The sequence below is a fragment of the Leptonotus elevatus genome, chromosome 7 (assembly GCF_054856555.1).
Source record: "Leptonotus elevatus isolate MCC_2025b chromosome 7, RoL_Lele_1.0, whole genome shotgun sequence".
Taxonomy (NCBI): Eukaryota; Metazoa; Chordata; class Actinopteri; order Syngnathiformes; family Syngnathidae; genus Leptonotus; species Leptonotus elevatus.
Genome location: NC_141245.1, coordinates 23,113,121 through 23,140,983, shown reverse-complemented (window position 1 = coordinate 23,140,983; position 27,863 = coordinate 23,113,121). Strand labels below are relative to the sequence as shown.

At 41.2% G+C, this 27,863-nt stretch overlaps 3 protein-coding genes across 13 annotated transcripts in view; all 3 read left to right on the top strand.

Annotated features, from left to right (window-relative positions):
• The window catches only part of tenm4 (teneurin transmembrane protein 4), a 293,878-nt gene extending 289,505 nt beyond the window's left edge, over window positions 1-4,373 (top strand). For all 10 annotated transcript variants that reach the window (XM_086079950.1, XM_086079959.1, XM_086079960.1 and 7 more), the window contains one exon: window positions 1,274-4,373. In XM_086079950.1, coding sequence (XP_085936076.1) covers window positions 1,274-2,032 — 759 coding nt within the window. In that variant the 3' untranslated portion in view covers window positions 2,033-4,373. The remainder of the gene's footprint in view (window positions 1-1,273) is intronic.
• Window positions 4,374-14,219: 9,846 nt separating this feature from the next.
• Window positions 14,220-23,330, top strand: nars2 (asparaginyl-tRNA synthetase 2, mitochondrial). Its single transcript, XM_086080612.1, has 14 exons — window positions 14,220-14,522; window positions 15,323-15,432; window positions 15,498-15,618; window positions 16,753-16,893; window positions 16,965-17,045; window positions 18,530-18,624; window positions 18,788-18,920; window positions 19,777-19,875; window positions 19,991-20,028; window positions 21,758-21,824; window positions 21,887-22,024; window positions 22,098-22,195; window positions 22,764-22,790; window positions 22,907-23,330. The coding sequence occupies exons 1-14, from the start codon at window positions 14,367-14,369 to the stop codon at window positions 23,049-23,051; spliced, it is 1,449 nt and encodes a 482-aa protein (XP_085936738.1). The 5' UTR covers window positions 14,220-14,366; the 3' UTR covers window positions 23,052-23,330.
• A 1,407-nt stretch (window positions 23,331-24,737) lies between these two features.
• gab2 (GRB2-associated binding protein 2) overlaps window positions 24,738-27,863 on the top strand; it is a 47,761-nt gene continuing 44,635 nt past the window's right edge. The window contains exon 1 of one of the 2 annotated variants that reach the window (XM_086081415.1): window positions 24,738-25,104. In XM_086081415.1, the coding sequence (XP_085937541.1) occupies window positions 25,033-25,104 (72 nt within the window). In that variant the 5' untranslated portion in view covers window positions 24,738-25,032. The remainder of the gene's footprint in view (window positions 25,105-27,863) is intronic. The other variant, XM_086081414.1, reaches the window with a different exon arrangement.

Here is a 27,863-nt window from a genome sequence, read left to right as displayed (position 1 = left end):
AAAACAGCTCATTGGTGAAATTGTCGATAGTGGGGTTTTAAAAGGTAATCCAAGACACAAAAATGCGGCCCAAATGTATTTGTCAACTAATTGAGTGAGTTGCATCGTTAACTTGCGGATCAAGGGGCGGTCCGGGTTTTCCGGGGTTTGCTGTGAGGATGAGTCGGCAAGCAGCGCTAACATGCCTGATCTCCCCTGTCACTTCCTATTTGCTTCCTGCGCTATCAATGAGACCGGCTCATCCGTCCCACGAGCAGACGGGACAGAAGGGGGACATGCCCCCCTCCTCGTACCCCCCCAGAGCGTTCCGTCATCCGCACAGCATGGGGGTGCAAATCCGGCCTCAGGCGTGACCCAAAACGCGAGCCTTGCACGGCACCGGACCTCATCTGTCCGGAGTCTCGACGGCCATCTTTCACGCTTGGCCAGCGGAGCAAAAGTAAATGAAAGCGGATCTTGTTTTTCCCGTCAAATGAAAGATAGTGAATGAGTCGCATTGCTGGGCCACAAGCACAAGACGACAGCAGTTTTGGTTGAAATTAGAGGTGCCAAAATGGGTGCATTCATTTTTAGTTAATTTAAAGTTCCTTTAACGTCACTCATTTTTTTAACGCACGATTAATGACCGCCCCTTACTTGGAAAGCCTGCACTTGGGGCAACGCAGCAGACACGTCCATGTCAAAATTTTGCAGTAATGAATTTGATAATAATGCATATATTTGTGGAGGTCAAGTTGTAATTTACAATTTTTTAAATGTGCAGAATTTTACAAGTTACATCATGTTAAAGATTAGATAGCTCTTAATATGAAAAGAAAAAAGCACTGAGCTGTCACCATCTCACAAATGCAATGATGCCATCTAGTGACAGAAAAATTACTTCCACACAAATCAATATCACACATCACATCGTTTTTTACAGTACAGTACATCTTTTTCAACTCAATTTTATGCAGCCATATTTGTGTTAGTTTAAAAAAAAATCCAACAAACAAGAGTATGAAAACTTAACAAAAAAAAAGTATTGTACCTTTAGAACAGATATAAAATTTGCAATTAATTGTGAGTTAATTATGGAAATCATGCAATTAAATACGATTTAAAAAATGTATCCCCTGACATCCCTATATGAGACTATTATTATTAGACTATTATTATTAGACTATTATAATAATTATTATTATTATTATTAGACTATTATTCTAATTATTATCATTATTATTATTATCAGACTAATATTATTATTATTATCATACCTGTCTTTGTTTTGCAGTCTGTGCTGGGTGTTCAGTGTGAAGTCCAGCGGCAGCTGAAGGCCTTCGTGAAGCTGGAACGCTTCGGCCAGATCTACCACGCCAAGAGCGCCGGCTGCCCCCAGACGGAGGCCGAGACGGCGTTCGCGTCTGCCGGCTCCATCTTCGGCAAGGGCGTCAAGTTCGCCATCCGCGACGGCCGCATCAGCACGGACATCATCAGCCTGGCCAACGAGGACGGCCGGCGCATGGCGGCCGTGCTCAACGACGCCTTTTACCTGGAAGCGCTGCGCTACACTGTGGCCGGCGTAGACACGCACCACTTCGTCAAACTGGGCTCGGTGGAGGGCGACCTGGGCCTGATCGGCATGGCGGTGGGCCGGCGCACGCTGGAGAACGGCGTCAACGTGACGGTGTCGCAGGTGAACGCCGTGCTCAACGGCCGCGCCCGCCGCATCACCGACATCCAGCTGCAGTACGGCGCGCTGAGCCTCAACACGCGCTACGGCAGCAGCGCGGACGAGGAGAAGGCGCGCCTGCTGGAGGCGGCGCGCCAGCGCGCCGTGGCGCAGGCGTGGGCCCGCGAGCGCCAAAGACTACGCGACGGCGAGGAGGGCTCGCGCACCTGGACCGAGGGCGAGAAGCAGCAGCTGCTGGGCTCGGGGAAGGTGCAGGGCTACGACGGCTTTTACGTGCTGTCGGCCGAGCAGTACCCGGAGTTGGCCGACAGCGTCAACAACGTCCACTTCATGAGACAGAGCGAAATGGGCCGCAGGTGACATGAACGCGCTGCCTGGCCTGACGGACTGGCGCCGACGACAGTGGACCTCTTGCCAAAGACGCTCCGGTACGCCGACGTTTGGTTTGTTTGTGTGTGCAGCTCGGTTTTCAATAGAAAATGTTCACACGAAAAAAACAACAACAATGGGTTGCACTGAATACGTGTTGTCATTCTTTCCATATTCAATTGGCAATTGAAATTCCAAAAATGATTATTGTGTTTTTTTATCGAACAAAAAAAAAAGGCTATTTTTCATATTTAAATTTTAGCCTTCAATCCAAACTATGAAATTGGAAATCCATCATATGCAGTGTCTGCCTGTGCATTTGGTAGCGATACCGAGTGTCACTCTTGGGTTGTTAACCTCCACAAAAGCAGCCACCGATGCTTAAGGCAAATTATCTGACATTGAGGAAGTCCTCCTCTGCACTAGTTGGCGCTACAGTGCTGCAGTTTGACATCAACGAATAATCATCTGTGTCCGAAAGAAAACTTTTTCTTCACAATGTTGTTGTCCTTCTAATGAACTGAGGTGGCAAATCTAGATTCAAAAAGTAAAAACCCTGCCACAGTGTGTTTTTAGCCGCAGGTGCTAGCAAGCGAGCTCCCTAGCTAGCTCCCCGGGTATTCGGTTACCTGCTTGGGAGCTAGCTAGGTAGCTAGCACAAAGGGCTAAAGCCAAACTGTGGCAGTGTTTTGACTTTCTGGATCTGGATTTGCCACCTCTGCTAATGGAATGTTACTTTTAGAGATATTGGTACACTTTATCCAACACAAAAAAATGGCTATTTTTCATATTTTCATTTTAGCCTCCAATCCAAACTATGAAATTGGAAATCCATGATTAATTACGATTGAAAATTTTAATTGCCTGACACCCCTCATTTTTACTGATGCTTGTTACCAAACATCCGGGTCACGTAAACCTGAACAATTAAATATTCAAATCCTGTGCCCCATTTTCCCCTCTTGGTCTTAAATTGGAATTAAAAAAAAAAAAAAAGTAATAAAAAAAATTGTTAGCTTAACAATTTTGGATTTTCGATTGACAGCGGAAAGAAAAAATGATTGCTAGTTTGCATGGTCGGAGTGCCCTTCTCCTTTTTCCGATATTCTTGAACAGTCTTTGCCCTCCAAGTGCGGCTGGTAGAGGATCAAAACCACATTTTTCTGACTTTGCCTCCTCGTACCCGCGGCCCTTTGGGAGCCGTTCGGCGGCTCAGATTGTTACGCCTCAGCTCGCTCCATTCTGCCTTTTCCTCAGCCAAGGAGATTCCCTCTCTTTTAATCACATCTTTTCTTTTCTTTTTCTTTTTTTATATTGAAACTTGTCACGCATCGATAACGAGAGGCACGCTGCCGGTCGAGGAAGCTCGTCGGTGTTTTCCTTGTGGGCTCCTGAATCGTCAAAAGTGCTAAAAAAAATAAAATAAAAAAGAAATCATTTAAAGGATTTGACAGCACTTTTTTTTTTTTGTATTGTGTGTGCAAAAATGCCTCTTTCGTTTTCGCCGGTTACAAACACAAAGGATCACCTTCTGGTTTTTCAGTTGATCAATAGTGATAATAAATACACCAACAACAGATGTGAACTTTTCAAACAAATGTGAACCCGTGTCCTTTTTAACGTCCGTTGTTGTACTTCACAAAGCGTGGAATAAAAGATGAAATGTGGGCCAGGTGTGTTTTTAACCCCGTCATGGCGACAGTATTCCCGTATGTGCTACTTTTGCATTGCCGACAGGATGAAAGAGATGCTACGTGGACAAAAGTAATGGGACGCTGCTTCTTCAGCTCAGCTCAGACATGGCGGACAATTTGAGATTGGATGAATTTGCTTTGCCCGAAAGTCAAGGTGTCCACTTTTATCCGTGCAGTGCGCTTTGCCTTAACGGAACGCAATGCACGGCGGGACCAGCAGGTGTTCCTGGTTCTGTTTACACTTTTTGTGCGTCCACTTGATCCCACGTGACAAAAAGGACAATTGAGAACGTCACGATGTGACTTGACTGCGTCTCTTGATCTGTCCATCAAAAATGTTGTCTTTTTTGTGTCTGATTTATTTTTGCCATTTTGATTTGTATGTTCAATGATGGCTGCACTGAGAACTGTTTTGTTTTTTTTCACCCGTCCCGCTTAAAGTTCCAGACTCATTTTGTTTGAGTTTGTTTTTCTTTTCCTTTCTTTTTTTTCTCGGACCATGTAAATATGAAGTCGAGTCGAGCAGCGAGCTGTAAATGAAAAACATGCAAACTGTAGATACCGCTTAGAGCTACATCCTGTGTAGTCTTATGAAGGTAGAACGAGAAAAAAAAATAAAGGGAATATTTTGTGTTTATCTTCTTGTGTGTTGTGTTCTGCGTCATTGAAAATTGTCCACACCTGCAGCTCAAAATTGGAATTATTGATGTACTTTTTTTTTTTTTTTTTTTTTTAAAGAGGTTGTCATACAATGTTACACTAAAAGTGGCCGGACCTGCTTTTCCCACTTTTTTGTATGGATAAATTTGAATTTTAAAAGCTTAATTCACTCATGAACGTTGGGTAGCGATTTTTATTTAGCTAGCCAGCTATCATATTCTTCAGGATAGGCTCACTGGATTAGGTGAGTTGTAAAAAAACAAAAAACTAAAACATAATAGCCATTCCATGATTGGGTTTGCGAAAAGGATTTTCCCACAGATGTGTATAAAATGTTTGAGTGAGGTGTCTTAGAGTACCGTAATTTAGCAAAACATAATGGCTAGCCTGCTAGCTAGCATCAGTTGTATAGCACACTATCCATTTCAGTGTACAAAAAAATAAACATGACAGCGCCATTCTTTGGAGTAGCAGAAAAGTCTGTTAATTAGCCTGGCTAGCTTGCTAGCTAGCAACGGGTGTACAGTATAGCACATTAGCCATTTCAAAAGAATGTGACAGTGCCATTCTTTGGAGTAGCAGATAAGTCTGTTAATTAGCCTGGCTAGCTTGCTAGCTAGCAACGGGTGTACAGTATAGCACATTAGCCATTTCAAAAGAATGTGACAGTGCTATTCTTTGGAGTAGCAGAAAAGTGTTAACTAGCCTGGCTAGCCTGCTAGCTAGCATCAAGTGTATAGCACACTATCCATTTGAATGTTAAAAGAACGTGACAGTGCCATTCTTTGGAGTAACAGAAACGTCTGTTAACTAGCCTGCTAGCTAGCATCAGGTGAGTAGCACGCTATCTATTTCAAAAGAACATGACAGTGTCACTCTTTGGAGTAGCAGAAAAATCTGTTAAATAGCCAGCGCTTCAATGATCATGTTAGCCATGTCTGAATTGTTTTGTTTTCTTTTTCTTTTTCCAATCAATTTATCTGTTTAAAATGTACAGCTGGCATTCCGCTCCCTTCAAAAACAATTGACTTGAAATAACTGACACTTAACATATTACGGCGGTAAAGAAGAAGGCTAAACTTATCATTTCAGCCAATAACCATGTTTTTTTTTTTTTTTTTTTTTTTAAATCACTCTTCCTTGGTCAAAAGTTTTTTTTGCGAGTGGTGCCGTTGGCACTATGACCAACCCGAAGTAGACCGACTGTACGTGTGCCGATGGAAAGTTCCGTAGTACTGTCCCTAACAAAAATAGTTCTTGCTGAGAACTCTTATTTTGCCCCAGCGAGACAACATTTTTGTTTACGCCTGCAGCAGGCGTGCACACGACGGCTGGAATCATAATGACAACAAATCTGCCTCAGCCCTGCTGACCAGAGAAAGCTGACAAAAGACCCGCTGGTAGCAGCCCGAAATTGAAAATTCGGAGCAAAATGGCCGACGTCCTGTTCATGATGTTCAATATTTCCCAATAATTAATAGCCCTGAATGTGAAGCTGCGTTTTTGTTTACTGAAATGGAAATGGGTGCTGTTGCGTGTACGGTGTTTCAAAACGAATCTCTGAATTCACTTTACAGGATCTTTAAGTTGTTATTACTTCATTTCATTCTCATTTGATGCTCAACCTAATGGAGGTGAGTGTATTTTGGGCTTAGCAATATCGCCGAACAAAAAAATAAGTACGTTTCTATGATAATATCTGAAATGACATTTTTACTTTAGCGACAGCAAAATATGCTGTGACAGGTGACAAAAAGAAAAAGAAAAAGAAAAGTGATGAACAACCGACTCGACATTGGCTGTCATCGCGTTAATATGTGGAGTTGTAAATGGAATAAAAGTGCTCTAATTGCTCTTTATATTGATTAAAGCGACATGTAAAGCGCACTGGCTATAAATAACATCCTTTTATCTTATCCTAATGTAATTTATATAGCACACGGGGGGGGGGGGTCTGCTTTTAAAATAGATGTAATACGTATTTAGGTCACATCAATCAGACAATAGTGTCATTATTGTTTTGTCATTGACGGCAGCCACTAAATTATATATTTGGTTACCAGCAAAGGTGGCAGAAGTACAGTTGAATTGGAGTACAAGTACAAATACTTTTTTTTTTTCAGGGGGGGGGAAGCCATTGGATAATTTAGGACTAATTTAACTCATGGCTATATCTTAAAATAAAATACAGACTATGTACTTGAGTAACAAAAAAAGACCATATGTCACATCAGTGGTGAAAAACTTTTTCAATTATGTCTTTTTTTTTTTATTATTATTTAATCTGTAGATGCGTTTAAACAGGGGTGTGTAGACTTTTTATATCCACTAGATGGCAGCAAAACACTTTTTTGTCGTACAAGGATGTGGCAAGTCGCCTTGGATGCAGAGTGCAGTTCGGGGCGTGCCTCAACGTGGGGTGGACTTAAACGTTTGATTCCGCCCACACGGATTTTTCAAAATGGCTTAAACACATTTTTTTCCCAACAAATTTTGCAGATTTAATGATGCGCCGTCTTATGAGGTAAAATTATTTTTGGGAAACACATTGTGGAGCATCGAAAATTACAAACACTCGAGGCTCAGTCAGCGGGGGCGGAGCTAACTAAACGGTTTGAGGAAGAGGCGGAACTGCATACTAGCATTGTACTAGTATTCGGGTTTCGGTCAGCTTTTAATTTTCGCCGTTCAATACAGTGTTCAAAACATACTGTAATCTTTATGTGGTAGGGTTTGGGTTAACAACAAAGAAAGAAAGAATGCGCTTCGAGGTTGAAAATCGGTGTGGGTGGAGTCAAACGTTTAGCTCCACCTGACGTTGAGGCACACCTCAAACTGCGCTCTGCATTCCAGGGCTTACTCGTGGCTTGACTCAATGAAGCTCCTCCCCTCAGTTCAATGTAGTTGCTTGGTGCTAAAATGCCACCAGATGGCGGCAAAAAAATTATTATGTATATATTTATTTTAATTAGACATGGCTTTGGCCTGAGTACAAAAGTAAATAAATAAATAGTTGATTCTGTAAATAAATTAATTTGAAAATGCCAAACTGAATATGTATCTGGATATAATTTTTTTTTACCAAATACTATTCTATCAATGCCAAAAAGGTAAGCAGAGCTGCATTTACATTTGTTGAACAGTTGCGCTAGTGGGGATGAGCGAGTTATTTGTTTGGTGGATAAAGTGCCGCATCCGCAAATGAACTCTGTATAAAATATGAAACACATTCCCTCCGTTAAAAAAATAAATAAAAAAAAGCTAGAATGCGCTTTTTCTCGCTGACTTCCTTTTGACTGATGATGGCGCAAGTTGGACAAACAGCAGTGCAGCTTGTATGTGTGTGTTCAAATGAGATGAACAGCAGTTTGAAAATAATCGAAAGGTCTCGGCTGCCTGCGGCGCGGTCTTCGCAACCTGTCTTTTCATCCCGTGTTCAAAAATAGAAGAAAGTGCAAATGAAAGTGCAACACCTGCCGGCTCCCAACTTGCCGCCGTCTTTATTTTCCTGACAACGGGCACCGTTTTGCACACAAAAAAGAGGCCCACCTGTTGTACACTTTGCAGCAACTTTGAGCCGCCCCAAAAAAATCCAAATAAAGACAAGAGTCTCACATCTGTTGTGCGTCTGAGCGGACAGCAGGACGAGCTCATCTTTTAATCATCCAGGTCTCGCGTTGCCGCCGCCGCCATGCAAATGATGGCGCCGTAATAAAAGCTTAATGGCGCGAGCGGCTATTGAGGGAGCGGGGCCGGAAGTCCCCGAAGGTTCTCCGTCTCGTTTGGAAGCCCCCGCCACGGCGCGCCGTTAAAAGAGTCGACACAAATGAAAGCCAAGCGCTCGTTTTGAAAATGTCACCATGGCGCGGGTCAGGCGGAGGTCGGCCGGACCTCTCGTGCATGCTAATGGGAGGCAAATGTGCGCGAGGAGCCGGGTTGGGCACGCTACTGGCAAAATGGAGTGCAGTGTTTCCCACAGATTTGAAATCTACTTTGGGGGGGGGGGGGGGGGGGGCTAAATCCTGCTATTTGCGTCTCCTCTAACATCATGATCTACAAGTGACGGCGAACTAATGTTATATGCTTTATATCTGGTCGCGACATGTTTTTTAACTCATTCACTGCCATGAATTCATTTTTTTTTAAGATGATTAATAATTAGGGGCAAGAGGCAATTACATTTTTTTATTGTGATTAATCGCATGACTTCACTAGTTAGTTCACGATTAATCACACATTTTATATCAGTTATAAATGTACAATAAAAAAAATTCTAGGTTTTCATACTCTTCTTGACAAAAGTGGGAAAAAAAATGTTAAACTAACAGAAGTAGTTCAAATGATTTTTTGACGTTTATAGCCGTCAATGGCAGTGAATGAATTAAAAAAGAAAAAAGATTTAAAAATTCGGGGCGTCAGGCGATTAAAGTTTTTAATCGTAATTAATCGCATGACTTCACTAGTTAACTTGCGATTAATCACAAAATCTGTTCTAAATGTACAATAAAAAAAATTATAGGTTTTCATACTCTTGTTAACAAAAGTGGGAGAAAAAAATTTAAACTAAGAGAAACAGTTCAAATGAATGTTTTATGTTTATAGCTGTCAATGGCAGTGAATGAATTAAAAAAGATAAAAAATTGGGGGCATCAGGCGATTAAAGTTTTTAATCGTAATTAATCGCATGACTTCACTAGTTAACTCACGAATAATCACAAGTTTTATATCGGTTCTAAATGTACAATAAAAAAATTCTAGGTTTTCATACTCTTCTTGACAAAAGTGGGAAAAAAATGTTAAACTAATAGAAATAGTTCAAATGATTTTTTGACGTTTATAGCCGTCAATGGCAGTGAATGAGTTAATATTATCAATCAATAAGGCTGACTAAATCCTTTGTGGGAGCCGACGGAGCCTCAGCTGCGCTTCTCGCGCTCAACCCGACAGGGTGCGAACACTCAAATGTCACTTTTTTGTATTTTCACGTAGCGAAGCTCAAAATGGACCCGGCGAATGCCGCCCCGTGGGTTGACGTGAATCGTATCGACAGCGCATCTGAGGCTTTTACGAGGTCGCCCGGGATAAGAATCTGCCTTAACGCGCTCAGACAGCTTTTCATGTCGCACTTCATAGCCATGACAAAGTAGGCGTCAGCGAGCGCCGCGCTAATTAAAGCGCTTCCACGTCGGCCGGCGAGATGGAAAGCAGAGAGCGGCGACACGTCGGCGAGTCATCGTCACGCTGCGCATCATGTTAATAAGCGCGCGTTTCAATCAAGCTCGCTCGTACCCAGGCCGGATCAGTGTTTATCAAAAACAATTTTTAACCAAAGCATGCTCAAACTCCAAAATGGCACACAGTTAACTCCCTGCTGGGGTTACAAGAGACTTTATAACAGTAAAGCATAGAGAGAGAGTTTTACCCCTCCCACATCTGGCCTTGGGTTTGACACCTGATGACTTTGTCTCAATTGACTCATTGTAGTGTGGAACGGTGGCCCGTTTGTTCCTGTGGATTGGAACACATTGGCAGATATGAGATGCAGTGCACATTAAGTTTTTATCCACATTTGGACAAGCCCTGATTCGAATCGAAAGATATGCGGATTTTTTTATTATTATTATTATTATTTATTTATTTTTAATTATTATTATTTATTTATTTTTAATTATTATTATTTATTTATTTTAAATATTATTATTTATTTATTTTTAATTTTTATTTTTTATTATTTTTTTATTAACGTTGCCATGAAGCATATCCCATTTTGTGTCATTTCAACCATTTCTAGGATTGTGTTGGTCTCTAAAATGACATTTCCGGAATCAAGCAGACGAGTCCGACATCATCCGATGACCTTGACACTGACAGTTAAAAATGCTGCAGTATTTCGGCACTTATTGCAACAATTTGACCTTTTGAAGATCACACACACACACACACACACACATATGCATGTCGCCGACAGAGGTGGGCGTGTCCAAATCCAAATTATAGAGTCTGAGCTGTGTGTGTGCGTGTTTTTTTTTTGTGCTGGTAATGTCTTGCTATCGGGAGGAGAACACGTTTTCACTCACTTATCATTAGCGTCATCAGCAGGGGTAAATGAAACGTATCATTTAGGTGGGGGGGTGTATTGGGGGGGGTCTTGTGTTAATGACAGCGGAGGAGAGCGGACTCACGGCTCATTTACACTTGATGATTTGTTTAGTATTTTTTAGCATGTGTCATATACAGTAAAAATGATTTTTTTCCCCCGAAGACGACATTTTCATCCTTTGCTGTGATTGGTCAAAACAAACGTGCCTCATCGTCCAATCAGCTCAAAGTATCATACAGAATGCCCCGCCTTTCCCGGGCGAGCAGTCCCAGATTGATACTGCGAAAGAACTCCCTTGAGCGAATCACAATTAGATCGATCCAAATATCGATATTATCAATACCAAGTCAGTATCGATATCGGATCGATACCGGCACTATAATATCCATCGAGCAGTTTCGTTTCAGTTTGGCTCTTTCGTGCACTGCTGTAGTTTAGTCAAACAGATGACAGGCATGTCACAGACTTGCTCCCACAACTTTTGGTTATCTTGGTTTCAGACCAGTATATTTTATATTTGTATTTGTATACAGTACATACAGGTGAAAATAATAAAAATAAATACATAAATAAATAGCCACCCTTTTTCGCTGATTACTTTTTTGCACATTCTTGGAATTCTCTCGATGAGCGTCAAAAGGTCGTCATCTGAAAGTGTTTTCCAGTCGCCTTTAAGGAGTTTCCAGAGGTAAGAATGACAAGAGTATGCAAAAAAGTCATCAGAGCAATATTTTGAAGAATATATAATAATATAAAACATGTTTTCAGTTATTTGACCTTTTTTTGTAAAATACATAACTCGTACGTATTTGTATTTTTTTTTTCTTTTTTTTTCTATGATCACCTTGTGCACTTTGTTTAAAAACGTTTTAAAAAATATGTTGTTATGATTGGAATGTTTCTGGGAGGAAAAACATTGATTAAGGATTTTCTATACTTTTGTCCTAATTTTGTAATTTGTTAAAAAAAGGAAACAACACAAAAACACTTAAAGGTTGAAAATTCATAGCGCAATAGCAATTCGATGATACAGCTACCTTCATTTAAAAAAATAGTTATATATCATAATTTTCAAAAAAGTATTGATATCGGTATCGGCGATATCAAACCGGCCCTGTATTTACTTGGTATCCGATCGATACCAAAATGTGCAGTATCGCACATAATTGTGATTCACAATTATCAATCTTGGTATCTGCCAGGTTGGAGTATGAATAAATACAACTGTACCCAATTGTATTGTATATATTTTCTTTTCTTTTTTTATCACATACCACTTGGCGACGTCGCCGACGCCGAGCGACGCGGTATCCCCGATGACTTTGAGGGGAGATGGCGTCGGTTGTTAGTTCCGCTCGAATCGTGTGCGCTGGCCTGTCACACGAGCCATTCCCTGAAATCACACCGCTATAATCAGCACTTAACGAGCCGTGCTACATAAAATCAATGGCCGGCCTCCGTTTGGGAATGCGCGAAAATTTGGAGGAGGGGGCGGAGGCAAACCTTCACCTTTTCTGGCGTTTGTCGAACACGAATGCGCACGGAGGGTTTGGTGTGCTTCACGCGTGTGTTGCTTATGTGTGGGAGGACGCGTGTGACATTTCGCCCCAAAGGTGCAAGTTGTCACATCATGTGTCGCGCCGGCAGAATCTGACGGCAAGCAAGTCCAAGCCGGTTGAGCAACGCATTGCGAGCTGTGGCTACAAACTGAACAAAGCTGAGTTGTCCTTGATGGAAGCGCGGGCAGAACAAAACAATAGCAACTTGTTTCCATTTCACGAGACCTCGGAGCGACAAATGAATAATATATAAGCAGGCAACTCCAGGGGTAAAAGAATAAAAGTACAGGAGGAGAGCAAGAGCGGGGAGGATTTCGGCTTGGTCATGTTTTCGGTCATATGGGGCTATGGCGCCACCTTGTGGTGAGGCCGGTGAAAGGTGACAGCACTTTCAGTCACCTCACTGCAGTCATTTGAATGCATTTTAAACATTTAAATTGAACACATTAATTTTGTTCCTTCATCATTTTTTGGCATATAGTTGTATTAGTTATTTTTTAATTTTATATATATATATATATATGTATATATATATATATATATTGTAGATTGTATGATTTTCTCTTAACATGATGTCGTTTTCTTATAGTACAATTTATTTTCCTTTGCAATATTAAATCGTGATTGTTTTTGTCATAGGGCTTTGTTGGGTACATTTTTCAACTTTGTTATGGCAGTACTAAAAAGTTTAGCCCTCCGAAAATTACAACTGTGGTTATGTTACCTTGCTTCTTTGTGATATTAAAACGTACATGATTTACTCATAAAATTGCAGTTATTGTCAACATATATTACAACTTTCTTGTACCATTACAAGTATGTGATTTGTGACTCTCTCTTTTTTTTTTTTGCTTTTTCAGTACAGTATTAAGTATGATTGTTGTAAATAAAATAAAAAAATCGATTTTTTTTTTTTTTTTTTTAATCCATTTCATTTGTTGTCGACTGAAAATGGCATCACAGGGCTCAACCTGCGAAAGTCAAATGGCCAAACACAGAAAACAGGTGAGTCATGATTGGTCGTGATGTATAAGCAACTGTGATGTCATTTTAAGTCGACAACAGGTGACAAAATGTCACACTCAGCAATATGATCTGAAAATCATGTTTAAACTATACTCAGGGCTCATAGAACATATAATTGTCACTATTTTTATTTTTTTTTACTTGACCCCTTTTACAAATGTGGTTCCTTGGCTACAAGAAAAATGTGATATTTTTTGACAAATGCCCTCCGTTAGCGTTCCGCTCTCTTGTCAGTGAATCATCAAATAGAATTGTTCCGCTTCCGCCATTAAGATGAGAGCGTGTGCATAATTGCTCCGTCTCCAAGCTGGAGATCATTAATATCAACGATGCATCACTGTTCAGCTTTTAATGATGATGTGTCAGGGAGGCAGACTGAGGTTGCACACACACACACGCACGCGCACACTCAGACCACCAGGCTCCGTGGGGGTGGCAGGTGTATACCGACCAGGTGAATCATTGTCCAGGGCTTCTTATTACAAAGCTGGCATCCTGATGTACGGCACCCAAGGGTGGGCGTTTGCACCCGGTGTCGGGCTTTTAGAGTAAATGGACCTCACGCTGACGGACCGTTCATCACGCGAGATTAATTTCAAGAGGACTTGCCTGCAGATGTGATGGGTTTTAAAACACTGCAGAATGGAAGGTTGTGGTTTGTGTCTGGCAGCGTGACCAGAGGATCGGGATGATTGTTTTGTTGTTGATGTTGTTTTTCACCAACAACTACTTTCAACACATTTGTCACACTCGTGATGATACCAGACAAGAGCAAATAGACAAACATTATATCTTTTTTTTAGTGCTGCATTATAGAGCAATGGGTCTCTTTACGAAAACAGACTAAACAGAACACCAACCGTTCATTTTTGCTTACAAATGCTTTCATATTAAGCCATCATTTTTAATGTTCGAGTGAATGAAAATAAATACTTCCTTGTGTAATTACATTTAAAATTAATACTTTGGGGGGGGTCCCAATAACAACGACCTGTTTCGATTTTTGGCAATTAGAAAAACAACTCCAACTCCCATGAGCGCCTTGAAATCCCCTGCTATGACATTGCGTAATCTGATTGGATGCCTGTCACACATAATTCCATTGGACCAATGGGGGAACGCATAACCAGGAAGCGACGGAGAGACCGAGAGGAACCAACGTGAATGTCAAAGTGAAAGCGAAATAAGCAATTTGATGCGTCAACTACATGCGTAAACCTGCTGTTTTATGTTTTGAATAGTTGACGCCACGCATACTTAAGCGGTTTAGAAGTCGTGATGTCATTATGTATCGGACTGCCACGCAAACGTTTTCTGTTGCTTCCGCGTCCCGAAGAGTGTTGTTTGTAACTCTGAGGCATTTTTGCAAAAAGGCGCCGAGGAATCTTCGAATTGCAGAAGCCATTTCAGGTGATGTCGTGGAAGAAAACGTCCAAGTGCAGGTAACATTTATTATCGTGTGGACTAATGTGAACCAAGCCCTGCCGCGACTTATTGACGCGCGTCCCTTAAAATGTTTGTAATTGTATATCCCAATGGTTACGCTATGGCTGGCAAACAATTTCATTTGTTTTTTTATCTCCACACAACCTGTAGAAATAGCAATTGTCAAGCAATAATGTGGCCGCCATAATTTATTTCGTGAGCTTTCTAATAGCCACTCTGAAAAGAGAACACAACCAAATAACTCCGCTAGCAGCCCTGGCTCAATGGGGTATATGCCACGGAGGAGGCGGGACTTCCGACTTCCTGGATTACATACATCAGCTTTGTTTCCGTTTCCTGTTTGCGACGTGTGGGCCACGCGTGCCAGTTCTTGCGCCCCTCGTTTGCGAGTTCCCGTCGACGAGTGCGAGTGTGTAGTCTGTATCTCAGTTGTCCGAAGAATTTCAGAGAATTTAAACGCCTTGGAGCCTGTGGTTGGGGGGCCACAGGGGTGGGGGTGTGAGTGTTGGAACGCGGCCATCAGCGGCTGGAAACGACACTGATGTGTGAAACCCGGAAGTCAGAAGTCCGTGGCATCTACCCCATTTAGCTCCTCCCTGACATTAAGATCTTAGAACAGTCAAGTTGTATTATGTCCAAATAACACTTAAAAAAACCAAAGAGGTGAGTTTTTCATTCAATAACTGAAGATGGGTTCCACCCAAAAAATGTGAATTGCAAAGTTTTAAATGACTGTTTTGCTTACATGTTGATTTACATTTTTATGTGTGATTAACACAAAGCCGTTGTCACGCAGGGATGGGTTCGCTCTGTCAGATCGCAGAAGGCAAATTTATTCCTGGACGTCAACGATGGAAGCTGCTTGCATTCGCTGCAGATCATCGCCAGTCCTGAGCTGAACAACCCGTAAGGACTTTCATATACTATCGACTTTGCCGAGAGGAAAACTAATCCTCTTTTTCCAATTAAAGGCTGCTCACATTCGGGAGCGCTGTTGAAGTACGAGGTATCCTGAAGAAAAGTCCGCACCCCAAACAGCCCGTGGAGCTGGAAGCGGAGCACATTCGCGTGGTTGGAGAATGTAACCCTTTGGTGAGGACTCTGAAAAGGGAAAACAAATAAAATAACTATGAGATTGGATTAAAGTTGTAATTTTACATGAAGACGTATATTTTTGAGAAATATTTTTGTGTTCTCTCGAAATGAAAAGTTGTTTATTTTAGACATAAAAAGACCAATACAATTAAGTTCTTAATTTTGCAAAAATGAAATTGCATCTGTTCAAATTAAAATGTTGTTTTCAAGAAATAATAAGTATATTAAATATATTTTTTATGTAAAAATGATATAAAATAATGTAATGACACAAAATTAGAACAGTTTATGACTTCATTCTCGTAATATAACTTTAACTTTAAATATGTACATTTCTATCCCATATATACAACTTTTGTCCTTGAAAATGTACAATTTTAGTCTCACATCATGACCACTTTAATCTTAAATACACAACTTTATTTCTAATATACGACTTTTTACCTCAAACATGCATTTTTTTTTTTATACCAGTAATATTATGACTTTGCTCAAGAAAATGTGAGTTTTTATCTTAAGTATTCAACTTTTCTCTCAAATAATAAACTTTATCCTGGTAGTATTGCGGCTAGTCTTGAAAATGTGCACATTTCTTGAAAATCTTCAGCTTTTTTTTTTCTCGAATATGCAATTTTTTTAGTTTTTGTTTAAAAAAAAAAAACTTTAATGTTCAACTTTTTATTCTCATATTGCAACTTTATTTTTGAAAATATGTGACTTTGTCATTAAAATATCCAGCTAAAATTTTAACATAACTTTATAAAGATCACATTTTAGTCCCATAGTGTGAATTACTCCCCCCCCCCCCCCCTCAAACATACACTGTTCTAGTTATATTATGACTTATATAAAAATAAAAAAAATTATATCTGGAAAATACACATTTTACCACAGATATTTTTCTTATGTCTATAAATGTATTCAAGGAGTATTCTAACTTTAATCTTTCACAAACACATAACTTTTTATCTTGAAAGTATATACACTGTATTGTCATAATAATCGGACTTAAATCTCAAATTCTTTTTTGTTCTTGTTACTCCAGTATTCCTTCATACAGCCAAACTAAGACCCTGACCTTTTTTTCTGCAATGCCTTTAATGACTCGTCATCCCTTGTTCTCATTTCCAGGATTTCCCGTTTAAAATCAAAGAGCGCCACAAGCTGGAGTACATCCGCCAATTCCCGCACCTCCGCGGCAGAACAAACGCCTTCGGCTCCCTGCTGAGGATACGCAGCGAGGCCACTTCGGCCGTTCACTCGTATTTCAAGGTGAGGTCAAGTCAGCGGAGGCTTTGCCAGGCGAGACCCCGCCGACGCTTGTTCTTTTTCCTGTTTTCCAGGAAAATGGCTTTGTGCACATTCACACGCCGATCATCACCTCCAACGACTGCGAGGGGGCGGGCGAGCTCTTCCAGATCGAGGTGAGAGTGTATTGCAAGGTCGCTGCCACGTAGGCAGCAAAATACACATAAATTGTCAGCATAGAGGCGAGTTTTTGAGCAAAAACAGACGATAGGTAAAAAAGAAAAAGAAAAAAATAGACTTCCGCATATGTCGTACTGTGAAAATGAGGCCGTTGGTTGACTGTACTTGCATAGATATTTATATTGATCGTTTTTTTTAACGCGCGATTATTAACCGCCTCTTACTTGGAAAGCCTGTATATTTGATAATAATGCATATATTTGTGGCGACGGGGGTCAAGTTGTATTTTACAATTTAAAAAATGTGCAGAATTTGACAAGTGGCTTCATGTTAAACATTAGATAGCTCTTAATGTGAAAAGAAAAATGCACTAAGCTGTCACCAACATCTGACAAATGCAATTATGCCATCTAGTGGCAGAAAATGACTAACACTAATCAATATCGCTCTCGTTTTTACTGTACAGTGCATCTTTTTAAATTTAACAAAATGTTATGAATTATTATGAAATTACTGTACCAATGACTAAAAGATGCAGTCAAATATCTATTAGTTAAAAAAAATTCCCAGTTATTTTAACAAAAGTATGAAAACTTAGAAAAAAATATATTTTATTGTACATTTAGAACAGATTTGCGCTTAGCTCATTCACTCCCAGACATTTTCACTGAAGCAACCCCCTTCGCTCCCGGCTGTTTTACTGGATTTTGACAGATTTTGCAAGGCCCACAGAATATTATGTTCTATTGCTATAAAAACATGGAACCTACCAAAAGAAAGATTAGAGTCTCTTCTTTCATCAGGAAAAAAAATTCTACCTGTTTCCGTTTTGCAGCAATTAGCATTAAAATATAGCCAAGTTTCATCATTATTCACAAATCTATTTAGAAATGTGAGTAAGCTTTTTTTTCAACATGGCCCTGGTTGATCTCTTTTGCTCTGCTGCCACCTGCTGGCTGTTTGTGTAATAACTACCATTTCTTCAACCGTTCTTTGCAGTTGAGAGGCTGCATCAAAGCATTTTGTATGCTCTAGAAAAAAAAAAATATATATATATTTATATATACGTGTTTGGGACACTTAAAATAGAACATATTTATATGTTTTTGGGAACAAATGAGTTAATCGTGAGTTAACTATTACAGTCATGTGATTCGTTACGATAAAACATTTGAATCGCCTGACATCGCTAATATAAAGTACTGGTGATGGACGAGTATGGATACCCGGCCCTATCGGTGCTCGTGGCCACCCTCTTGTGGCCGTTTTCCGATCAGGAAGTAGAAATTTAAAATGAGAAGAATAGAAAATTGTCATTAATTGAATGCAATTTTAAGGAGAAATGTTATATTGGCATATTCTTTGAAATGACTTGTCAGAAAACCCAAAACCTAACGACAAGGATGCACTTTGACTTTATGCTGTACTTTTACTGGATGTCATCAGAGCACTGTACCTAATGTAGTGGCCGTCTCTACAGCCTTCCTGTCCACAGGACAGCGAGGAGGAGAACTTCTTCTCGGTTCCGGCCTACTTGACCGTCTCTGGGCAACTCCATTTAGAGGTCATGGCAGGGTGAGATGTAACTTTATTCATTTTTTTTTTTGTATCTTCTTCTGCGGAATTACCGTGCAGCGCCTCAAGGCAAAAGAAGAGGCTACACACACACACACACACGCACACGCACACACACACAGACTACATGCTCAAGTATTTCTCTCCATAATTATGCCCGCAGGTCATTTTCCAGAGTCTACACATTCGGTCCGACATTTCGCGCAGAGAACTCCCAGAGTCGACGCCACCTGGCTGAGTTTTACATGGTGGAGGCCGAGGTGGCCTTCACGCGCTCCATCGAGGACCTCACCGAGGTACGCCGGCGTGTCACGCCGCACAATGTTGGGGCTCGTTTACCGTGGCACGCAACCGCCTGACTATAGACAATAATATAAAACACGAGGCTAAGTGCAATTTTTGGTCGTTGCCTGAGCCCTTGAGCAACGGCGATGTCATCTTCAGTCGACGGCAAGTGGCAAAATGGCCGCCCCCTGAGATGGATTCAAACAGCTGGATTTTGCTGCATTACTCATTCCGCAAATGTAATATTAGTCAGAATGTCATGTTTACACTCGCGAGGTCACATATAACATATGAACGTCAAGAAATGTTGAAGGTCGACTTCCACTTGAACTCATTCACTGCCATTAACGACTATAGACGTCAAAAATTCATGTGAACTATTTCTTAGTTGAACAATTTTTAATTTAATTTAATTTTCTATGAAAACCAATTTTTTTTATTGTACATTAATAACAGATATCAAATTATCATGCGATTAATCACGATTAAACGGCCCTTATTTTTAATACTTTTATTTAAAATTAGGACCGTCAGGCGATACTTTTTTTCAAATTGTCATTTATCACATGACTTCACTAGTTAACTAACAATTAATCACAAATTTTATATCTCTTCTAAATTTACAATAAACATTTTTTTCCTAGGTTTTCATACTCTTGTTAGCAAAAGTGGCTTATTTTTTTTTAACTAATAGAAATAGTTCAAATGAATTTTTGACGTCTATAGCCGTCAATGGCAGTGAATGAGTTAAATATAAACGCCGGCGACCACAATAATGAATGCCGCCACTCTGCCACTGAATCTTTCCCTAGTTAACAAGGTTAGCAAGTCGGACTTTGAATCATTGATGGCGTCCGTGCTCGTCAGGTCATGGAGGACATGTTCAAGCGGACCGCCGAGCACGTGTTGGGCCGCTGCGCTCAAGACGTGGACTTGTTTCATAAGCACGTGACACCGGGACACCGGGTGAGTCCCTTCGCCCCCTTCAAGGACACTTGACTCGTTGACCTCCCTCCCGTCTTGCCCGGCAACCGGCCGACCAATCGTCTCACTCTGTTCTCCTTCCCCGACATGCGGAAAGGATGCCGTGGAGACGATGCTGAAGGAGAGATTCCATGTGTAAGTCATTTATTCTTTTTCTTGGGTTTTGGATCTTTGTGTTGAGTAAACGTCCTTCAAATTAGGACCTTGATTTGGCATTTCTAAATGTTTATAGCTGCCTAAATTATTAGTTTCAACAGTAAATTGTGATCCCAAACACTTGAATTGTTTCTGAATACGTGTCTAATAGATCCATTTCCAATTTATTATGAGGAAGATAAATTTGCAAATCTAACAAGTGCTGTCACAATCGAATATTGTTAGAATTGATTACTTTATCGGACAGAAGTATTCCCCCCCCCCCCCCAGATTACTGTTTATTAACTAGTGATTGGTGTTTATTTTGTACTTCGTATCTGTATACTGATTTTTTTTTTAAAAGGGGGCGGGGTTTGATGTTGTACTATGTTACCGATTCGGTCATTGTTTTCTAAAGTAACACTCGGCATTTTTTTAGGCCGATGCCGATTTTTGGCATAAAAAAAATACTGATTACCGATTTAATCTGCAGATTATACAAAAATATATATTTAATGCATAAAATTGTGTTCCCACAGCATTTGTGTGTGAATATTTATTTGAAGGAAAAACACTCCCGAAGTTGATGCTAACTTCCTGTTAGCATTTGAATGGGATCAACCTTCACTTTTACCATTAGTGCTAGGCTAGCGATGTTTTCAAAACAAAGCATGTTTTGTTTAAATATACAGTGGATGTAATTCTTATCGTCGTGTGTTTAGTTTTACCGTTAACTCCAACTGGGGCGTCAATAACTCATTCACTGCCATTGACGGCTATAGACGTCAAAAATTCATTTTAACTACTTCTATTAGTTTTCCACTTTTGTTAATAAGAGTATGAAAACCTACCAAAAAAATTGAACATTTAGAACAGATATAAAATTTGTGATTAATCGTGAGTTAATTATTGAAGTCATGTGATTAATTGCAAAAAAAAAAACGCCTGACGCGATCTAAAAAGAAAAGATGATTAAAAATTTGGGGCGTCAGGCGATTACATTTTTTTATTGTAATTAATCGCATGACTTCACTAGTTAACTCACGATTAATCACAAATTTGATATCTGTTCTAAATGTACAATTTAAAAAAATCTAGGTTTTCACACTCTTGTTAACAAAAGTGGAAAAATATGTTGAACTAATAGAAATAGTTCAAATGAAATTTTGACGTCTATAGCCGTCAATGGCAGTGAATGAGTTAAACTTAAAGGACACTTGGGGGCAACAGAATAACCAGAATAACATGCGCTACACACTTGCTAGTTGCTAATGCTACGCAAGCAAAATGGTGCATTCACACTACTTTCACAGTGTCGGAAACTTCGGTTTTCTTCGATGATAACGTTTTAAGGGGAAACTAATCGGCCATTTGGCCCAATTGGACGATGTTTGAAGGGCAATAATAGGCCGATTAGTAGGTTGGGCCCTTTTAATAAGTCCGTCTTCTTTCATGAAGGACCACAGAAATAAGTGAATAATTATTGTTGATATGCTGAAATCACAGGATGAGATTTGGACAATTGTAAATTAAAAAAAATGGCTCCAAGTGATTACTCGATTATTAAAATAGTTGTTGATTATTTTGATAATCGATTACTTGTCGATAAGGTTCTAATTATATATAATTTGACAACATTTGTTGTCTATACCTCTGATTAGCTGTTTTCAAACGTGACCATTTTTTTTTTTTTTTTAGTAAGTGCTAAAGGAAGTCCATCTATTTCCAGGATGACTTACAGCGAGGCGATAAAAATCCTGCAGCGAAGCTCACAGACGTTCATCTTCCCCACAAACGTGCGTATTATCTCCTCTGCTGCCCGAGCGTCACCTTGACCTTCGCTCGCTCCGCTTCTCAGTGGGGCTGCGACCTTCAGACGGAGCACGAGAAGTACCTGGTCAAACACTGCGGCTCGCGTCCGGTCTTTGTGACCGATTATCCGTACCGGCTCAAGCCGTTTTACACCAGAGACAACCGAGACCATCCTCAGCACACGGTGGGTTCAAAGCTGGCTTGGGTTACGGATTGATTGAGATCAGAATTTGTGAGTTTGGCGCTGTGGCGTGCAGGCGGCCGCCGTGGACCTTCTGGTGCCCGGCGTCGGGGAGTTGTGCGGGGGCTCGCTGAGAGAGGAGAGGCTGGACCTGCTGTCGGCTCGCCTGGAAGAGTAAGCGCCCGTTTTTGGATGTACTTGTGATGTAAATGCTGGGTGGCTCGCTCGCAGGGACATTCTCAGGACTTTCAAACTATTTATATGCAAAGCCCCAAAAACATATGAATAAGTTCTATTTTTAATGTTGTATGTGTCCCAAAGACGTATTTATACGTTTTTTAATGTGAGAGCATACAGAAGGCTTTGATGCATCAAAGTGGCTTAAAGCAGTGGTAGTTATTATAAAAAGGGCCAGCAGGTGGCAGCAGAGTAAGAGAAATCAACCAGGGCCATGTTGCAAAAAAGCTCCTTTTCCCAGTATTTTCAACAGGTTTGTGAATAATGATGAAACTTAGCTATATTCTAATGCTAATTGCTGCAAAACGGAAACGGATTTAAAAAAAATCCCTGATGGAAAAAAAGAGACTCTAATCTTTCTTTTGGTAGGTTCCATGTTTTTATAGCAATAGAACAGAATATTCTGTGGGTCTCGCAAAATCTGGGAGCGAAAGGGGTTGCTTCAGTGAAAATGGCTGCGAGTGTATGGGTTTAAAAGTGTTAAAATGTTGTTTTTTCTTCTCAGGGTCGGATTAGAAGACACCTACAGCTGGTAAAAAAAATAAATAATAATCAATTAAATACAGTGTATTTCTTGAATTTCTTTGTGTTCATAAAATATTTTTTTTTGTAAATGGCCATATCCAATGACAATGAATTTATTTTCAGGTATTTAGATTTGAGGCGTTTTGGCTCCATCCCTCACGGTGGCTTCGGAATGGGATTTGAGCGATTCCTGCAATGCATCCTGGGAGTGGACAACATCAAAGATGTGATTCCGTTTCCCAGATTTTCACATTCTTGTCTGCTGTAATGGACCTTTTTCACAAAAAAACGGAAAATACGCCATCACCGGGAAAGTCATCTTACGGTCCTTTAAGCGCGAGAAGCAAGCAACCATTGGGATATACAGTGGCTTTTATTTTTAGCCTGTTGCATTGTTACAGTCGCTGTGCACCACACCGGAAGTCACGATTGCGTATTTTCGGCTAGAAAAAAGGAAAGTGTGCATTTCGAATCTCCTTTTTAAATAATGCCAAGAAACTGTTGTAATAATTTAACAATATATTGCTTCATTAAATCCTTAAAGGATCTTTGTGCAGTTTGTCACTTTTTTTTTTTTACTCGTGACTGCCACCTCTGGCCCAAAGCGTAACTGCGGCATTTGTGCCAGGCTCATTCATGGTACACGATCTTAAAGCGACAGGCACGGTTTACAAACGAAGACATAGCTTCAAATGAGGTAAGAAAAACTCCGCCCCTCCTCTCCCGAAAGAAACTGTGGAGTGTGCAGGGTCCGCACACTCGACTGTAAAGGGAAGATAAAAGCTGACGACGGGTGCAGTCAGAGTAAAACAGTCAGGGCTCTTCGTACTCATCTGGGCATTGGTGGAGCATGCATGATGAAGTTTTTTTTTTTTCTTCTGAAGATAGAAAAGTGCTGTTCACTGATGAAAATAAAAAATATTGGGTTTACAGCAGCAAAGGAATAATGTCTGACAAGTTTTGTTTTGCGAAGTAGGTGATATGTTTACATTTTATTCATACTTTGATTATACAATTTTACTGACTTTTATATAGAAAATAAACTACAGTTCATTTTAATAGTATTTACATATGTTCGCTTTTTTTTGTTTTTAAATGAAATCAACTAAAGGCCACAACAACCCTTATTTCGCTACATGAAGTGTCGCTCAAAACTTCGCCTAATGCTTGGCAAATAAGTATCTTACATTTCTTTCAGCGAAATGTCAAGATTCCTACGCTTTTTACAGAATGCTGCAACTATGGTAAGTCCATCCATTTATTTGGGTTCAGGTCGCTGTAATGGCAGCAGCCACTCCATCCAGTTCTTCTGGGGTCTCTCCAGTCTGCCATTGGTCGTCGTCCCCTTCCTGCTTTCATTATGAATGTGTTGAGCGAGATTCTGGAAATGTGTGCGTTTTATTTCATGAAACTGTGACAGTGGATGCCGGTATGATAAATAATGACTTTTCAGCCATGTTGTTTGCTTGCTATGGTTTGAAAGTGTTGGCGGAGTGCATCTATGCAGCAGTAGTATCTATTTCCAGGATCAACAAATTGATAATATAATGATGGAGGAATAACTATACACAACCTGCTTCTTTGACAATATGGAAGAAGAAAGAACTTGCATGAATACTAATGCAATAGGATACAGTTGCAACACACTATATAGTGCAACCTCTTCTTACGTTACCCCCAATATGGCATGTACATTAAAGCAAATCCAAACGGGCAAGTATTAAAATGCGTGTAATTACTTTAAAACGCCGCAAGGTGGTGCTGTTTCAGCGTCCAATCCAATTGTGGGACGTTTGACTTCAACACATTTCATTAACACACACACATCTCTTGTTTGGTCGCTTTCCGGGAAGTGTATTTTCTTTATTGGTTGTAGCAAAAACATGTTAAGCAGTCTGTACACACGCTGACATCTTCTTTTTGTAAAATATTGTTGTAGCTTCACGGGCGCCCATCCCTTCGCGAGCCGGTCGTGGGCGTGGTGTCGAGTTGGGAAAACAAGCGGCAGACGCCCCGTGACGCTGCCCCGCATCAGTCGAGCTTTCCCCGCGGAGGAGCAGCCGAGGCTCGCCCCGATAACGTCTCCCCCGCCCACCAGGACCGACAGACACCCCCCCCCCCCTCACCCCTCCCTGCCTTCGTATCCCGCCTGGGTATCGGATGGGGGAGAGCCGCACGCCGACCGGGGGCGTCCTGCGTGTGTAGCCGCCTGTTGGGTAAACGACGGACGGGGCGGACTTGTCGGCGAGATGAGCGGCGGAGAAGTCATCCTCCAGGGCTGGCTGAGGAAGTCGCCGCCGGAGAGGAAACTGCGGAGATACGTGAGTGGATCGTATTCAATTGTATGCGAATTGTATAATTAGACACACCTGCTCACTATGCTGTAGCAACCGCCTTATGGCTTAATTGGCACTATTGGGGTATCATTAACACGGTTGTGGTTGTACCCTACTGAATGAATTGCTATAGTAATAATAATAATTATCATTATTTTGGATTAATCCATCATTTATTCTCAACCACTGTTCAGTGGCAGGTGTGACACCACAATAAATGATCCAATTTCACTTAATTGCCCCCCCCCCCCAAAAAAAACATTTATTTACTACAAATATTTTGACTTCAATATTCTATGCTAACAATGTGACGCACATAACAGCGAACGACATCACACGCCGTCAATACTTCAGTGTACGCCTTTTGTGACATTTGTGTGCCGTGACATTCTTCCAATGTCAATATGTGCCTTGGCTCACTAAAGGTTAAACAAAAAAAAAAAACACCGTGCTACATAATGTGGTCAAAATATTAGCAACTGCTCTCGAAGGTAGATTAGCTGCAGTGAACGTCACATGAAGTTCATGTTAGCACTTTGTTTTGGCAAAATATTAGAAACATCTTTCAGCAGGCAGTTACTAACTACTGCTAACTTACAAGTTACTACTAAAGTGAATGGAAATTGTCAATAATATCAGTGAGTCCCAACTCGTGAGCCAGACAGAACAATTAAATGTTCTCCCAAAGTACAATATTGATCAGTTTATACACTTTTTTGGATGTTTTTGTTTGATGACGCTCAGTGAGATTTTCCTTTAAAAAAAACAAAAAAAAACCTGCCTTGCCTTATTAAAGGTTGGGAAGCAGAGATTTATATGACCACATCTTAACACTTGATGTCGCTCGCCTCTATGTGGTGTGCCTAATATTTTGACCCCCTGGCTGTGACTGTATTTCAAGTGGTAGCAGGTGCGTCCCCCAAAACATCTGGCCCACTTAACGCATCCCCACAGGAATACCGAGTCGCACAACCAGTAGTTTTTTTTTAGTGCTATAAACATGCAAATTTCACCCAGACGGCCACCCAGATTGGAGGGGGTGGGGGCTGGAGTTGTGTGTGTGTGTGTGTGTGTGGGGGGGGGGGGGTCATATGACAACATGTACACGCCTGCAGCTGCCGACGCTCCCCACTAAATGCCTCTCGCACTCACATTCGTATTATCCAATCACGATGAGGTCACGTCTGATTGTGAGCCGTTTCCATCTCGTCCGTGTCACAACAACGGCGGGGCTCCTCGAGTGGCCCCATAAAGCTCCCATAAGTCGGGCGGGGCGGGGCGGGGCGGGGGTTTCTAGTCAAGCACAAGGCAGCCGCCACTCACATAATAGGATTTATGAAGGCTGATAGTAGCATGAGCCAATCTATAAATACAGCTGTCGTTTGTTTATGTGCGGCGTTGCGTTACCGCCGGGCCGCTTGGTGCGCTCGTATACGAGCTGACTTTGCCGTGATGTCATCCACGCGCGTGTGCCTCATCTGGGAAAAGCATCCGAGAATGCCTTCTTCCCTCATTGTCTTCCACTTACACATGGCTGGTGTTTACACAGAGACCACCGTGGTCAGCGTGGAGCAGCTGCCGCCGCCGCCGCCGCCGCCGCCGCCGACTGTACATAGGACGAAGCCGGGCTTAGCTCTACTGTATAAACAAGAGCGGGGGAACGAGATAACACAATCATGGGGCTGCCCCCACCTCCACTCCCACCCACATCTAATAAGCCAGTGATTCGCGACCACTCGGTCGGAGCCAAACGCGTGTCGTGGAGAAGGTAGTTGAAGGTCGCAGGGGCTTTTCCCAACACAAGAAGGAAGGCATGCTCACTTCATGCCATATTTACTGTATGTATTTTTCAATATTTATGGCGATTATGTACAGTGGAACTCTTGTATAGCAAAACATTCAACGTGTCGGACTTGCATTGCACGTGATTTTGATTGACATGCATCAGAAGCTTTAGGGTTTCATGGCTCATTTGTGTTTGGTACGCCTTTTGGAGCATGCGATGAGGAACTTGCCTAAAAAGGAAGCAATCAGTGGCAAAATATAAGTAACATTTTGTGGCCATAATTCAATCTTATCATGCAGCGAACCGCAACATTTTCACAGTTTTTATACTCGCGCAAAGTTGCGGCATCTTGGGGACAAGGAGCAATGGGGAATACTTTTGTGCTTAAAGTGGAAGTCAACCTGAAGCATTTCTTGATAATGATATGTTATATGTGACCTCATTAGTCTAAACATGACATTCTGATTAATATTACATTTGTGGAATATGAGCAGAGGTGACAAATCCAGGTCCAGAAAGTAAAAACCCTGCCACAGTTTGGCTTTAGCCTTAGGTGCTAGCTAGCTAGCTCCCTAGCTAGCTCCCATGGTGGTCTTTTGCCTGCTAGGGAGCTAGCTAGCTAGCACGAGGGGCTAAAACCAAACTGTGGCAGGGTTTTTATTTTTCGGACCTGCATTTGCCACCTGTGAATATGAGTTATGAAGCAAAATCCAGTCGTTTTTGTCCATCTCAGGAGGCGGCCATTTTGCCACTCGCCGTCGACTGGAGGTGACATCAATGTTGCTCGGGGCTCAGGCAACAACCAATCAGTGCTCACCTGCTTTCTGAAGCTGCGCTGTGATTGGTTGTTACCCGAGGCCTGAGCAACATTGATGTCATCTTCAGTCGACAGCAAGTGGCAAAATGGCCGCCCCCTGAGATGGATAAAAACAGCTGGATTTTGCTTCAAAACTCATAT

Coding starts and splice junctions, on each gene's coding strand:
- nars2 (XM_086080612.1), top strand. CDS start 14,367: ATGTATCGGACTGCCACGCAAACGTTTTCTGTTGCTTCCGCGTCCCGA. Junction 15,433..15,497: donor AGTCCTGAGCTGAACAACCC/GTAAGGACTTTC, acceptor TTCCAATTAAAG/GCTGCTCACATTCGGGAGCG. Junction 18,625..18,787: donor CATTTAGAGGTCATGGCAGG/GTGAGATGTAAC, acceptor TTATGCCCGCAG/GTCATTTTCCAGAGTCTACA.